Source organism: Mytilus trossulus, chromosome 8, assembly GCF_036588685.1.
Source record: "Mytilus trossulus isolate FHL-02 chromosome 8, PNRI_Mtr1.1.1.hap1, whole genome shotgun sequence".
Classification (NCBI taxonomy): domain Eukaryota; kingdom Metazoa; phylum Mollusca; class Bivalvia; order Mytilida; family Mytilidae; genus Mytilus; species Mytilus trossulus.
This window is the reverse complement of record NC_086380.1, coordinates 28,284,648-28,301,722: the sequence shown is the minus strand read 5'-3', so window position 1 is coordinate 28,301,722 and position 17,075 is coordinate 28,284,648. Positions and strand designations below refer to the sequence as shown.

The 17,075-nt window shown below is 31.2% G+C and overlaps 1 protein-coding gene across 1 annotated transcript; it reads right to left on the bottom strand.

Annotated features, from left to right (window-relative positions):
* Positions 1-488: 488 nt before the first annotated feature.
* LOC134680767 (nacrein-like protein) lies at positions 489-15,186 on the bottom strand. Its single transcript, XM_063539995.1, has 9 exons — positions 14,975-15,186; positions 12,634-12,798; positions 10,442-10,617; positions 6,653-6,745; positions 5,313-5,348; positions 4,672-4,804; positions 3,283-3,521; positions 1,834-1,911; positions 489-686 (listed from the first exon to the last, which is right to left on the bottom strand). The coding sequence occupies exons 1-9, from the start codon at positions 15,129-15,131 to the stop codon at positions 648-650; spliced, it is 1,116 nt and encodes a 371-aa protein (XP_063396065.1). The 5' UTR covers positions 15,132-15,186; the 3' UTR covers positions 489-647.
* Between the last annotated feature and the right edge of the window lie 1,889 nt (positions 15,187-17,075).

The following is a 17,075-nucleotide window of genomic DNA, read 5'->3' as shown; positions in this document are numbered from 1 at the left end:
ATCAACGGAGTAAAATGTGAAACCTGTTCCGCTTTGACTTCCAGAGCCTACTAAGCTACCTTTTTTTTGTTGGTAAAGTCCGTTCTTGTCTTGAGTTCATATGTTGTGTTTTGTAGTCAGGTGTTTGTCTTTTGATCAACCATATTATTGTGCATGTTTCTTTGACTGGTTATTTTAACATCTGTTTAGTGCAAAAGTTCGATATCGCCTCTCAGATGTTCTGACATGATGTTTATAAGCTTTTATAAACTATCAATTATATTGTAGTTATATAAGCGATGTTTGCTAATCAAATGAACTCAAATATATAGTACCGTATCATGTAGCTCAATGTAAGGTAAGAACAATAACAAATATGATATATGACAATATTATTCATAATGAGTTTATGATAAACGAATATGTTAGGTACTCCGTAAATTTGTAAGGTCACCTATAACAACCACGTAGAACGTAAAATTTAAGGATTAAAAGATAATAATAGTATCTATAACATGTATGAGTTTATGATTAACGAGCATGTTTAGTTTCAGTACATTGCTAAATTTTAATGTCATTTTTAACATAATATCAAATATGGTGGGATCCAATTCCTCATGACTTAAATTTGTAGTCTTTTGTTTATGTGTGTCTATTGATTATCAATTTCACTTCAAATAACTGCGGTAAACAGGTACGTTCATATTCTGAAAATGAAAAAAAACAGAAATATTAATCAAGTTTTTTTTTTTTATATCAACACAATATAGTTTTTTTTATTGGAAAAGCATCACAGGAATTTAATTTGCATTTGTAATGTTCTCTTTGTTTGAACAAGTCTAACGAAACATGCAGAGTTGCTTCTCATAAATTTTAACATTAAAACAAAGTTCCATTATTCTCTGTTGTGCAGATCAAATGCAAGCAACTAAGTAACAGAATTTAAAATTCGATACAAAAAAAATAATAGTGTTCCTTTTCTATGTTTTGTCTTATGGAAACCATCTCCTTGTAGTGATTTTATCAATTTATTGTGAAATCATCCGTGTGTTTATTAAATATTTGTTGTTGCTCAAATGGCATATAACTTGGGACCTCTAACATACGGAATAGTTTTAAAAAATATTTTAAGCAAACAAAATTTATTGAAATAACAAAAAAAACGAGGCTTTTTCACAGGCAACGCATAGGTTAACGTATTGACAGATGGTTGACGGTCCCTTATACATGTAGCTACTTGATCGACGTTGTCCTAGCGTTGCTTTGAATATTTTTGTCACACATTTCAGTGGACAAAGTCAGCAGAAATAGATCAAATTTGACAACAGCATGTTTCACAGATAAAAAATGATAAGTCTATTACGATGTTTTATAATTGATTGCTTTAATATCAGTATTTTAACTTTATTTTGATATGTATATTAAGTTACATAGGGTAATCATCCTTTTTTCAAGAGATACGTTTTGATAGATGAAGGTGTTTTTATGTTTAAATCATTTGAAACTTCAAATTGAGATAAAAAGTGGAATGTTTGATAAACTAAATGTTTTACAACAGATTTAGCATACGCAATTGTTTTTCGAAAAACTCCTCAATATTTTCAAAATCTTCATAAACATGATAAATGTATTGCAATTGAATTACAGTATTCGCGTTCATTGATTCGCCGATCATTTCTCGTATGCATGTATCCTAACAATGGAGACTCTCAATAGAACTGTGACCGACGCATATTGCAAGTGCAGATATAACACCATGATGTATATAAAAAAATGCAACAAAATGTGCACAGGAAGGAAAATAGTGAAAACTGAATCTTAAAGAATATATTTTGTACTTAAAATAATTCTTACCTGTTGAGGTCTTCTCGTACCCAGCTGTGGTAAGGGTTTTAAGTGTGAATCTTCCACCAACTGCAACATTTGAAAAGCCTACAAAAATACAATGGAAACTAATGAAATACTGGATAAAATTGAGAATGGAAAGGGGGAATGTGTCAAAGAGACAACAACCCGATCAAATAAAAAAAACAACAGCAGAAGGTCACCAACAGGTCTTCAATGTAGCGAGAAATTCCCGCACCCGGAGGCGTCCTTCAGCTGGCCCCTAAACAAATATATACTAGTTCAGTGATAATGAACGCCATAAACCACATTGTCAATAGAGTTCCATATGGCGTCCTTCACGTTTTTGCCAATATTTTATCTTTGAAGCATTAAAAAACAAAAACATACTGTACCGAATTCACATTAATACTAAAATAATGTGTATTGACATATTACGGTTATTATTTATGAGAGCTGATGAAGTTTAAATAACAAGTTGCTAGAAAAAGGAGAATGCATGAGTGTATAGTTAAAAATAAGGGGACGCCACCAAAGACAAAATGAGAGCTTAAATACGAATAGACAAGTTAAAGTGTGGTAACGCAACTGAAGTATCTCAATAAATTAATAAAAAAAAACATTACAAAAACAACATGTACCCAATACATATCTGAAATTAACCGAGATGGTCTGGAAGTAGGGGTGCATGCTCAACATGTGTGGCACCTGTCGTATGATTCATGGTAAATCATATTTTATATTGCAGCAATAAGTACAAGTTTTTCAGATTGATATGATATCAATATACTTAGTGTATTTCGAACAAATATTTTTTTTACAAGCGTGAAGGTGTACAATATACCTGGGGTTTACCTTACAATTTTGACATTAGACTTGCTAGATTTCCTATGATTTGCTTTTTAGATACCATAAATACAGGCGACTATTCAAACAGGGATATCTATAAGTGTCAAGTTATATATACAACTATCATTTTTAAGGAAAATAATTGCTCAACGTTAAAACAATTTTGGTTAAAGAATTGCAATCAATAACTGAACATTAACATTAATTAAGTATATTACGTACGACATATTATGAATGTAGATGCGTGTATGTCCAAAGATACATTATAAAAAAATGACAGAAAACTTGAACGTGAACATTGGAAATGAATGATAATAATGTAAATGTTTGGGTTTATGTGCTTTTGAATCAATAAAAATACTTGTAAAATGCGTCTCGGGTGTTTAATTTTGATGTAAAATCACAGATTATCATTTGTATTTATTTTTGTATTAATAATTTGTAGTTATTGTTTAGCCGCATTCATTATGGTTCAATTCGATTAAAAAAAAGTTTTCAAAATCTTGGTTTGTGTGTGTTTTGCAGCTGACAGCACTTTTAGAAATTTCTTTATAAAATAAACTTTAAGCTAATTAATAATTCATATATTGCGTGTAAATGAATACTTGCCTTGGCAGAGACTTTAATAGGGCATTTATAAACAATCCACTGTACAGTTTCATAACATGGAGGTGACGTGAGAGATCCTGAATATGTGTAGAATCGATTTGTGTCATATGGAAGGACATCTAGAGGAGTGATACCTTCAAATACTCTAAAAGGTCTCGTATCTGGCTCTTCTTTTTCACATCTATTTTTTATAAACTCTTTAGTTGGTGTTTTGCCACATCGGTTGTACCAACACTTTTCTATGGGAAAATGATAATAAACGATTGAAGACAATACCAAGATGATGGTTACATGTACTATATTCCTCACTTGTAATACACTATGTTTTCGATAAAAAAAAAAACACTAAAAAAACACTTTACAAGAGAGAGACGATTAACACCAAATGAACATTTTAACGCATAATTCGAAAATAAACTGACAACACTTACACAGACAAAATTTGCTCAAATGAGGTTCACATGAATCTCAAGTGAAAATTTTAATGTGAAATTCACGTGAATTGAGATTCACGTGAATATGATGTGAAACTTTTCACATGAATTTCACGTGAAATTGATATTTTGCGTGACTTTGATTATATTTGAAAATTTAGATACTAAACAGATATATCATGTTAAGGAAGGGTATTTGCGAAAAATACCAGTCGAGAGGATATTAAATTTCGCGAGCCGTAAGGCGAGGAAAATTCATTCTCAAGACTGGTATTTTTCGCAAATACCCCTCAAGAACATGATATATTTGAAATACTCTATTTTAAAAAATTTATGTGAATTTCACATGAAAAAACATTACGTGATTTTCATGTTAGATTCACATAAGTTCCATATGAGATTTAAATTAAACTCGCAAACACTAATTTCACGTGAGTTTCACGTATAAGCTCGTTTGAGGTGAAATTCGTGTGAATTTCACGTGAGATTCGCATGAATTTAAACTCACGTGTGATTCGCATGAATTTAAATTCACGTGTGATTCGCATGAATTTAAATTCACGTGAAATTGGTGTGAGTGAAATTTGTATGTGTAGTCAACAGACAAAAAATGGTTCACAAAACACGACTTGTGACTGAGCAAAACGAAACACACCAATATGTGTGTTAATGTTTGTTAATTCGGAAGGGAAAAATTGCATGCGAGCGAAATTATATACCTGATTTGTCTTTATCAGAAACCTCACAATATTTAAATAACAAATATGAATTGGAAACGGATAATTTTAAGAGCTAATGACCGAAAACAACTTCACCTGAGATAGTTAAAACTTATTAAATTTTAATTTCTAAATATATAAGCGAAAAACAGAAAATTTAACAAAGGTATGAGATACCACACATTTTTATTCAGTTTTTGGATTCAGTCTGACTAAATATATATTCTAACTCTTACTTGGTAGTGAAAGGAAGGACCAGAATGTAGGGTTTATTGATGCTAGTGGATAACGTCGAACTTTTTCATAATATTTTTCCATCAATGCACTAAGCCTCCTTGCATATCTGACTGTACATGTTTCTTGATCACACTATCAATACAAAAGTGCATTATGAGATTTATACGATGATTTATACAGAAGGTAGAAACGCACATCAAGTCTTTTCAGATTGACTTAATGAATACAAATACGTTATACATTTATTTAATATTCCTCTTATAACATATTTGATATATTTTTTTCTTACAATGTAATTTTCCATGTTCTTTATCTTAACCTATTCGATTTTTCCATATTCGAAAAAAAGCTAACACTAATAAGCTAACACTAATTACAGACGTTTCTTCTTTTTGATTATGCAAAGTTATATATCTTGGTAATGTTTAATGCAACTCTTTTTAGTATAACGTTTACTTACGATTGTAAGAAAACACTTTTAAATTGCTCAATTGTACAAGTGAGCTTAATACTCAATACTAGCGTTGTTAAGATCATAGGATCCCTCAACTCACAAAATTAAACGGGATACCAAATTAGAAATTGGAATCTAAGTGTTTACGGTTAACATCATACTATAATATTAGAGTCCATAACTTACCCCACATGCATCATTTTCCGGTTTTTGTCCATATACCTATAAAATATATATGACAGTTTATTACTTATTACATGCATATGGGACGTGCTGGTTATTTTCCACACGATTGACAAGTTACCTCAATAGATAACAATCGCGTTTCCGTAAAACAAGCTTAGTTTTAGTAAACATCATTCGGACGTCGTTCCAATGTTGAACGAGTGGTTTGAAAACTATAAAGCTGTATTGCACGAATTTTTCGGCAAATTGAATTTTAAAATTATAGTTGTTTTTCAGCGCTGCAGTCTTTATAGGGGGATTATGATTAAACATATACAGCTCAAATATTATATCTAGCTTATCCTGTGCGTTTGCAGTGCAGGAATACAGGCGACTGCCTCTATCTTGCAAATGACGTCATAGTTGCACATAAATGAGGTGGGGGTTTTTGGCGACGGACAAGTTCGAAAGTGGTCTTTTGAATTATATTTGTCATTTTGAATGAACATATTTACGATATGAATAATCAATAGGCATACAACTGGCTATGGTAGATCGTACAATGTCTTTGTCTACGCCTAGGCAAGTTATTATTCAAGAGAATATAACTACATCTAATTATTGTCGAGGATTTTACGTTTTAATAATTTGTTTTTTCATACGTTTTCTTAGGAAGGAAGGTGCGGGTTCTTGAGAAAACTTAATAATTGAAATTTCCAAACTGAGTAAAACGTTTCCACCGAGTACACCTAACAAGTAGCAAGTTCGAATTTCAACCTTAGTGTTGACTATTGAAACAGAAACGGAACTACTAAAGACAACTAGCAGAAATTTAACCTAACACCAAACTTTTTGAATTCTTTTTTTTTTTTATTCTACATTGATCTTTTGATAGTGTCGTCCTAATGGCAATAGGGAGTGCATCAGTGAGTGATGCAGATTGCTTTTTTTCTTTAACTTTGTTCATGACAAACACTGCCAGGAATACATCATTTACAATACCGACAATCAACAAACTTCTTTCAGTTTTTATTAGATATATTAGGTGTCAAATATAATTCTAAAAAATGAATTCATATATGTTTTAGTTGTCAAAGTACGTTCATAGTATGACACAATTAATACGTTTTCATGAGAGCATGACAATATTTTCAAATGGCAACATAATGCTACTTTAACTTCCTTCGTATAATGTAAACTTATAACCCATAGCAAATGTATCATAGAATTCGGCACAGCCAAAATGTTGTGAAAATTGTTATTTCAATTACGTTTTGACAAACTCTTTTTAATAAATAACAAACAATATTTTTTTTCGTTTTTTTTTCTTTCAATTTCCAGATTTAGTATTAAGCTCTTACCTCTACCATAACACTCATCACCACCAGACCCCTTTTCTTTGATTTAGCGTCAGTAACATCTTCATAGTCTTTGTCGTAAAATACCACTTGAGCCTTAAATATTACAGTTATATTATTACACGACTTAATTTCTGGAATTGTTAATATCAAAGACATGGTCATGCAGGAGGATACCGCGTGCAATCTCAAATTCTTATCAAGGGTCACCGAAAGTAGCTTTTTACATTTAATCTTCAAAGATGTATTCGACGGTTTCCTTCTTACAAGCAATCGGCTTTGGAGGTTGATAGAACTATGCATTGGTTAATACAGACGTCTTTTATCCTTTATTAATATTCAAATGAAAAAGTAAAATCATAAAAATACTGAACTGAACATTCAAAGCGGAAAGTCTCTAATCAAATGACAAAATCAAATGATAAAACACATCAAACGAAAAGAATAAACAACTGTCATATTCCTTACTTGGTGCAGGCATTTTCAAATGTAGAAAATGGTAAGTTGAATCTGGTTTCATAGCGTTAAACCTCTCATTGGTAAGACATTTGATTCATATTAAACATACGAAATATCATAAAGATGGTAATGTATACTATGAAAATGTGATATCTCTTTGATTATTGGCATATCGCCACTTGATTCTATGTACAGATTTATATTTTAAGGTCTTCTATTAAATCTAGTAAAAATAGGCAGTATTTGTGAAACACAGGTAAATAGTTAAAGTCATAAATTCATAGAGTGAAAGAGTAACATGAGTAAATCCATCTAAATTTTTTTATTATCATTCTTGATAAACATTTATCAGGAAAGCTCAACTCTCAACATTTCAAAACAAGGAAGGCGTCGTAATGACAAAGAACAGACTGAAAAGATATAGTGTCAAGTATTTATTTTCTTCTGTCGGTGAATACTGATCGAATTTTGATGTATGAGGATATTTTCAAAGTTTATCTTTTATTGTAAATGTTCAGTTAGCACAAAGTAAAATCAGAAAAAATCTGAACCCCGAGGAAATAACGCCTGACTAGCTATACCGTTAAGTTTTGATTAAATCTACTGTAAATTCAGAAATTATTGCGTGCATTTATTATTGCGATTTTGTCATTTTACACTTGAATGCGATTTTAATTTTTACGATTTTGAGAAAAGTCATGCTTAATTCAGTTAAAATATTACAAAATGCGAGTTTTAATTATTGCGTTTACAACTCGGTCGCATTATTCGCAATAATAAAAAACTCGCAATAATTTGTGAATTTACAGTACTTGTATCTATTCTTAAATCTGATGGAAATGACAGTAAAACAATGTTTGTGAACGTTTTTATATCATATGTCTTACAATTGATCGAAATTATAATCACACATTTCTGAAGCTATATGTCAAATTACAAATAAAAAAGAAGACTTGGTATGATTGCCAATGAGACAAATCTCCTTAAGAGAGAGAACAAGTGACACAGAAATAACAAATGTAGGTCATTGTACGGCCTCAACAATGATCAAAGCCCATACCACATAATCAGCTATAAAAGGTCCCAGATTGACATTTCAAGTGAAAAACCTTACAGCCTAATTTATGTACAAAAATTAAATGAAAAAAATATGTAACACATAAACTAACGACACCCACTGAATAACAGGTTCCTGACTTCAGACAGGTACATACAAACAGAATGAGACAGGGCTAAACGTGTTAGCGGAATCATACCACCCTCCTTCACCTGGGACAGTGGTGTGAGTATAGAAAATAAAAAGAATGAATGTGAAAAAATCAGTTGAACAACCCTTACTCATAAGATGAATATAAATACAAATGCTACACAGAGTGGACGTAGCTTGGTACTTGTATATCCCAACCACGAGATAAGTACAGATCTGATAGTACTTACAGTTAACGACAGCTAGTTCTAAGCCACTAATAACTTAGAAAAAAATCATGCATCTAAGAAAAAACATGAACTTGTGCAATGTATAGATACAGTTATCGACTTATTGAAGTTTCAATAATGTGTATATGTACATAATGTATATAACAATAATATTTAGATTGCTCTTAATTTACTGATAAAAAAATATATATTAAGGTAGCACAATACAAAGTTTTTTTTACTTCCAATCACTAACATTTGAAATGCTGTAACTTTCTTATGAATGCATAGAAAATAATAAAAGAGGTACATATAGATAGATAAAAGATTAATCTTTTAAATGAATGTAATATTTTTATTATGCAATGATTATGTAATCAATTATTATGTAATTAGTGGCAAAATCTGGGTAAGGTCACTTGAATGAATTTAGCTCTTTCATCTCTTTAACTATACAGAAAATTTTAACGAAATCTTAATCAACACATCATGGGCTTCAAAAGGGTGTCTCAGATTGTCTCTATGGTATTCTATTCTCTCATAAATCTCCAATTAGTGAAACATCCTAACCACATAAAAGAAGATAATGTTTAATTAGGTGTAAAATTTGTTCTATACATTCTATCTGAAATCTGAGACACCCTTTTGTAGATAATGACCATAGGAACAACATATAATAAAATCAAGCCTCTAGGGATACCTTTGCAGAAGCTAATTTCATTTGAAAGTGGAAATTTGGTGAAAAATATTTTAGACACCGTTAACATTATAATTGGTCACATAATTGCTGCATAATGCTAACATTGCATTAATTTGAAAGAGTAATCTGTTAGCTATCCAAAACTACCACTTTTATAAATGTTCAAGCATTATTAAGGAAGTTACAGCATTTTAAAACTTGGTAGTTGGAGTTATAAAATCTTTGTATTGTGCTACCTTAATACCAATAAAACAATATGCATTGATCTAAGTTACAGTGTTTAATTGGTAACATGTTCAGAATATGTTTATTTAAACGATTATTTAGTTTATCAGGAACGTTTCTTAATTACCGGGCACGGTAAACACGGAAGGATTTAGTAACGATTTTAAGTAATTTATAGAAACGAAATGTTAGACATAATATTTTACCAGGAATACATAGATTACGCTCATTAGAACTGAAAACATCACAACAGATACGGGTAGAGCGAATGAGTTTTGAAATGTAAACATCTTAAGATGTTGCCCAAAAAATATCAATACAAAAAGAGAAAAATAACAACAGGAAATTTTTATATTTTTTCGTAAATTTCAGTGTGAGGTTACCTCGTGAAAATTTAGGAAAGGACAGTAATTACTTTAAATTCAATTTAATTAAAGAAAGTTCCTTTCGATTTATTTCAGCAGTATATTAGGATATTTTTTAGTTGTTTAAAGAAAATTTCATCAAGATAAGTGTTGTTGAATATATCAATTAAATGCAATTGTATTACTCATAAAAATAAAATTGAGATTGGAAATGGGGAATGTGTCAAAGAGAAAACAATCCGACCATATAAAAAAAACAACAGCAGAAAGTCACCAACAGGTCTTCAATGTAGCGAGAAATTCCCGCACCCGGCGGAGTTCTTCAGCTGGCCCCTTAACAAATATATACTAGTTCAGTGATAGTGATAATGTATATTATTTAAGCTCAAGCCTTATGTTTTGATACAGATAGTTTTGTTCTGGTAATTTTTAACTGAGTTCTGCAGGTAAACACCCATACATTTCTCTTTGCGTTTGACGTTTCACGCTCTTGTTATGTCTATATGTCTCCCAGATTAGTAAATGCCTTCTTCCCTTTTTTTTTTTACTTATTTGACCTGTTTCTGAATATCGATAGAATTATTATACTTTTTTTATTGTATTTTTTTTAGTAATAACAATACTTACTTCCATCGGTTTGAATACGTTGTCAATGGAATGTTCTGATCCATTGGTTTGATCTTGTCCAAGTTGAATATGAATCTGAGCAAAATTATACTCTTTCTGGCTTGGTCTCTCAGGCACATTACGTACAGTTATCTCGTCATCGTATCTATCATGAACCTCGAAATACGGTGCATGACCTGTTTCGTAGAATAAAGAAACGAGAGGTGCAGATTTAATTTGATTCACTGACAGAATGTTGTTTCATTATCAGAAATCTTCTCATACTATGGGGGTTGAGCATTTCTGAATTATAATATATTAGAACTTGAACTATTTTAATATCCGACAGGAAGGAGTGTTTACTTTTAACTAAGTTATATGGGGGAAAATGCATGACAATGAGTAATAGTATTTTTTACGGACTATACAATTAAATAAGAGAATAAATACCGCTGTCGTCTTTTTTTTGCATTCATCTGTATTGTGCATATAGATTTAAATGTAAAGCAGATCTCTTACAAAGTATAATTTAACGTCACAGTCGAATACTTATCATTTTTTTTATGAATATTGTATACTGATAAATACAATTAAGTATAACTAGTTGGGCTTTCTCTATTCAAATAATGTTTGTCTAATCTTAAATCACAGGTCTGCATACTGCATATCAAATGTATCACAAATAGACATGGGGTAAACAATATATGAACAATATAGCAGAGTATTACTGGAATTTACTGCAATTAGACATTGTCAACCGAGGCGAAGTCAAGGTTGACAATGTCTTTTTGAGGGACAATACTCCGCTCTTTCACCATCTCAGCTATGTTTTGTCGAATATATAATACGTTTTTATTTAACAGCAATAATAGTTTTCTAATGTGTCACATATTTGTTTTTCTTAAATTGCAAACGTATTTGTAAAATAATCACATGTTGTATGAAGCAAAGTTGGTGGCCCCGATTTTTACAGTCTTATTTGTTAGGGGAATCTCAAATGAGAAGAAAAAAAGAACTTCTATTTTTATACACGTCCTATATATCTTTGTACAAACGTACGTGTTATTATCATCTATCTTTACATAAAAATTACACCATACTTACTTATTGTCTAATATGCTTGACCCCCCCCCATTATTCATGTATTTACCTGTCCAAATTCAGGAGCCTATAATTCAGTAGTTTTTGTTTGTTTATGTGTTACATATTTGTATTTCGTTCATTTTTAAAATTTAAATAAGGCCGTTAGTTTTCTCGTCCGAATTGTTTTACATTGTCATATCGGGGCCTATTATAGCTGACTATGCGGTATGGGCTTTGCTCATTGTTGAAATCCGTACGGTGACCTATAGTTTTTAATGTCTGTGTCATTTTGTTCTCTTGTGGACAGTCGTCTCATTGGCAATCATACCGTATCTTCTTTTCTATATTTATTATCGGCAATTTTGCCAGACAAAGGCCATTTCTTTTTAACAAACATATATATGCATTATAAAGGACCGAATGTTGACCATTGGGTTTCATTTTTGTAGAAAGGGAGCAATAATTTTCAGAATTTTATTTTTCGTTTTATGACACTTTTAATCAAATATTTGTTTTTAGATTCAACACTTTGAGGTATTAGGTAGGGACATTTTGCATGCATAAAATGGTTTGTTTTTCATCTTCGTGAGCAGAAACATATTTCATCAAATTGGGGATCAACATATTTTTAAGAAATAGACCATACCCCACATTTGAAATTGAATGGTCGACCCCCGAGTAATTTTGCATATGTTCAAAGCTGTTTGTACTGATTCGAATTCTTCTGATGTTTAAACCGTTCTTGCTTTTAATTGTTACTTGTTTTTTGAAGGACGAACACTTAAAATATACCTTACCTTGAGTAATGTGACGTCACATTACTTAGACAAATTGTATGCACATTAGAAAAATGCAAACTATTTTGATCTGAATACAGTGTATATTCAATAAAATCACATAAGTCGTTTCAAAATGCTTTGCTTTTCGGACAACATTTATTTTAAAGAATGTGTCGGATGATCAATTCAGCGTCAAAATAATTGATCGAATATGTCAAAACGTTATTATCACACCTCCATTCATAGCTAACATTTATTTCCTTTTGAAAAAATAAATTACCTAGTCCAGTTAATCAGGGAAATGTTTGACGACTGATATATTACCTATGTTCAAAAACTATTACTACTAACCATTATTTCGAACGTTTGCAAGAACTCTTCTAAGTATCTTTTCGAACTTTAGCCTTGGATATCTTTTATAACGAGTTAAACCTGTGTTGATGTTGATAGGTGATTGGCTATTCTTTGATGCGCAGGTCGTCCAACATGGATGAACTTTGCACCAGTTATCTGGTCCTGAAATCAAAGTTTTACATTAACATGATGTTAAATGTTGATTTCATCTTGAAATAATCATTATCCGAACTTAGCCTTACTTAAACCTATTATTTTCTAAAACCTCTGTTAAAATCAGTCAAATAGCATATATCATCAACTTAACCAAGTTTATTTATTACAATACACCGGTATTATATAGTGATGAGCATATAGAAATGTCCTTACTGACGAGCCAATCATTTATACTAACAATACAATTAACAAAATAATCATATTTTTATATCAAATATTGCTTATGACAAATCTCATCAAGAGTCAAGACTCCTCTGGGAAATAATGACATGATTTAACTAATTAACATATACAAATTACATGATAACATTCTATGATACGACTAATTATTATTATTTTTATTTTAAATTTACAATAACATGGTACAGATTGATTTATATTTATGAGTGTCTACTCTAATTTTTAATTCATTTTTCAAATATTATACACATAGACATTTTTATTCTCTACTCAGATACATTATATGACTTTTAAATGGCAGTATCTACAATGTGTGTCAGATGATTGAAAAAGTAATATTTTCTCTCTGATTTTATATCCAAATGTGAGATTCTTGTTTTTCTTATCATGTTTTCCTTGAAAGAGTGTTGCTGCTCACAAAAAAGATATTAAACCAAGAGTTTCAAATGGTTAAGTTAAAATCCTCCCGTCGCAAATTTTACGGACGCCATCACCAGTTGGTTGACAATTATGAAACAACCGTTTCACTGATATTATAGGAAATGTTCTTTTCGTCGTAAAAATTTTCATGAATGTGAACTACCGAATTTGACTATTTCGTGGGTTTGTAATAATATGAGCCACACGACGGGGGCCACATGTGGAGCAGAATCTGATTACACTTCCAGAACACCTGAAATTAACTCAAGTTTTGGTGGGGTTTGTGTTGCTAAGTCTTTATTTTTTTATGTTGTGTCATGTGTACTGCAATGTTTTATCTGATTGTCTTTTGCAGTTTTAGCCATGGCATTGTTAGTTTATTTTAGATCTATGAGTTTGATTGTCCATCTGGTATCTTCAGCCCTTCTTTAATATATATATATTTGCTTATATTGGATACCCAAATGCCCATTCTCCAATCGTCTATTATTAATAACGTCAAAAGTATTGATGACTACTTCAATTTATGAGTACTTTCGTGACATTGTTTAAATTATATAGAAACTATAGCTATCTCATTTTCAGATCGTGGAGAGTTGCAACTGGTGTTGTACAAGATGATCCATGTATACAACACATTATTCGTAATTGTATCTTGAACGCGATTGTCACGTTCTTAGCACAAACAGGAATGCTGCAGCATAATTTGATTATTTTAGGCTAATCCAATGCCGATACTCAATTTCCTAATATACCTCAAACATATTCATTGGAAAGTGAAAAATCGTTCCAGTTGTGTCCAATTGTTAGTGTTGTATTATGTATTTTACCCTTCCGTTATAATTGCCCAATAAATGGTAATATAAATACAAGTGTATAGAAAAACAGACAAGCCATGTAACACTCTTAATTGGAGAAAGTTGTTTTAGGGAATATGGAAAATTTGATTTTTTTTTTATATAAACAGTAAATACAAACAGAAACACCAAAATCCAATAAATGTGTTATTGCCATCAAAGCAATTATTGATACCCAAATCTTTGTATGGGAAATATTTTAAGCTTGTAATTTATATGCTATGTCATGTATATCTTGTGATGACTGTGGAACATATTCCTTCTTTGTAATTAGCGAAGATAACTTCAAAGACATTTTATACTGCACCACTGATCACTAGGCGTAAAGAAGTTACAACACAGGCTGTTCAGTTCTGTGTTTTCGTAATCCGTCAGGTATAGGGGGTGATACGTAATCATGTGAACCATGAAATGCATAAGCAGTCTTAAGTATGCAATAATATGAATGTTGAATAATGGCTTCACATCTCAATTTGTAATATTTCTTTGAAAGATGAAATGTTAAATTCGGCATCCATTGTTCTGTACCAAGTCAGGAATATGACGGTTGGTGTTCCATCGTTAGATGTCTTCGAGCCTTTAATTGTGACATTTGATTTTTATTACATTTTGTATTTTCAGCGCTGACTTTGTCATTTTATTTTTCCTCTTATCTAATATCTTACCTTCACATAAATTGTTGTCGTAGCTGAAATGAGCCTTGTCTATGTCTTTATAGCAACATTGTTTCAGAGATGGAGGTCTAACACCCATATATCCAACTCCATCAACGAAGGACACTGACACTGCCGCAAGGGCAGCGCACAAAAATGTAAGTCCCATACTGTACAGCCAAATGGTCTATATATGAGGACGCCCAAACCGTTTTATTCTATAATTCTTCAAAATGAGGCGGGGCATACGTATGCATTTAATAAATCAGGATTTTGTTTATAAATATATTTGCAGTGTTGTGACTAGATTTTAGAATTAAAAGTTGCACAATCCGTTCATTGTGTAAAGGTTATTCCTTTGACCTTATAACTTCAATTTTAAATATGTATCAATTAATTTATGTACATGTGTCACAAGGTTCATTAAAGTCGAACGTGCATATACTTAATCCATTTTTTTTACGTTACATGTACATATATCGTCTTCAATGGACCTAATTGATATTATAAAAGTATGATGGTATTGCCTTTGTATTTATATCATGTTATTAATCCGGGGAAAACAGTTTATGCATTCCCTGTTATCTGTTTAAATGCATTTGACTTTGCAATCAGGAATCCCTTTTGGCTATTTAAAATATGACAAAAACGCCGCAAATATCCAATGATAAACCTGGTAGGAAAATTACTCAATATCCTAACTAGATGGCGGAAAATATTAATGTGTTTCTTAACTGGTGATGCGTCCTCCATCTTTCAAACTTTCTTCATCCCAGGTGAGTGAATGTTCTATTTAAGACAATGTAAAAGCTTAATCACTAAAATGGGTTCTTTATTATCTTTTGTGCAAAACCATTTATCTCGTAGAAGGTTTTTTTAATTTGGGAATTTTATCAATTATAATTTTACTCCTCAAGTATACTTTTGTCATACATAGGCGGAATACAAAGTTTGTGACACAAAAGGCAATGGTGTTTCTTTATTTTATCACTTAATAGAATATAACTCATTCTTTGTTGCTACTAATTTTTTGTTGAACTTATCAATTCCTCAGAGCAGAACAGTCGAAACATTTTATACATTATTTCAAATGGGATTACTTTAATGGTAAAAGAAGTATTCCTTTGTGCCTCTAATTGCATATCACTCTTAAACTACGCTCATGTTGCCGCCTAAGAGTAATTATTCTGTCAGTAGTAAAACAACCATTTAGAATTCTGCTTGTCAGAACTTCAGTTTCTAAATTGTACATATAATAGGCTATTATTTCAACTTGGATTCATTTTTGATTATGAAATTTGCATAAGTTCTTGGGCTTAAAATATTTAATAAAAACATGAATGACGTCCATTTTTACTAAAAAAAGTACACATTTTTGTTTTGGGGCCAGCTGACGTCAGCCACCGCGTGCAAGATTTTCTTTATCACCATGTATCCTCGGATATAGATACTCACCAAGCGGGTCTGATCGATTTTGACCTCACACGGTAACGACAATCTTTGTTTTGATCAAATAATATCAATTTGTACCTCAATTTAAATCAAATTGTTGTTTCAACAAATGATTTGGTCTTCGGTTGATTATAAGAAATGTCTCATTTTTTTCCAAAGCAAGAACGATTACTAAAAACATGTACAAATACTACTTGTCAAAGATGTTGGCACTCGTGTTATCCAATATAGTTCTATATTCATGCAACTTTTTTTCTGATAGAAGGCCACTGTGCTTGTGTAATGAGTATAGTTTTATCAATAATTGGCATTGGAATCTTTCATGCATATGTTTTTTTTCGATATTTTATTCCAAAAAGACGCGTTGTGTACAGTGTTGAGATGACTTCATAAATTCTTATGTACGGTGCATAGTTAATTTTTCTGTACACAGTACACAAAAACAAAATTTTCATACTCGTTTATTACCCAAAAGTTTTCAAGGAATGAGTAATCACAGGTAGGTTTATGATTGGTAACAATTACTTTTGCCCTGAATTAGCTTTCTTTCAAGTAAAACATGTAAATGTCTCGACAATTGTATCGAAATTGAAAGTTTGTGTTGACATTCACAACTATTTGCGCGTTTACAAGCTCATTGTTCTATTAGAATATAAAAGTT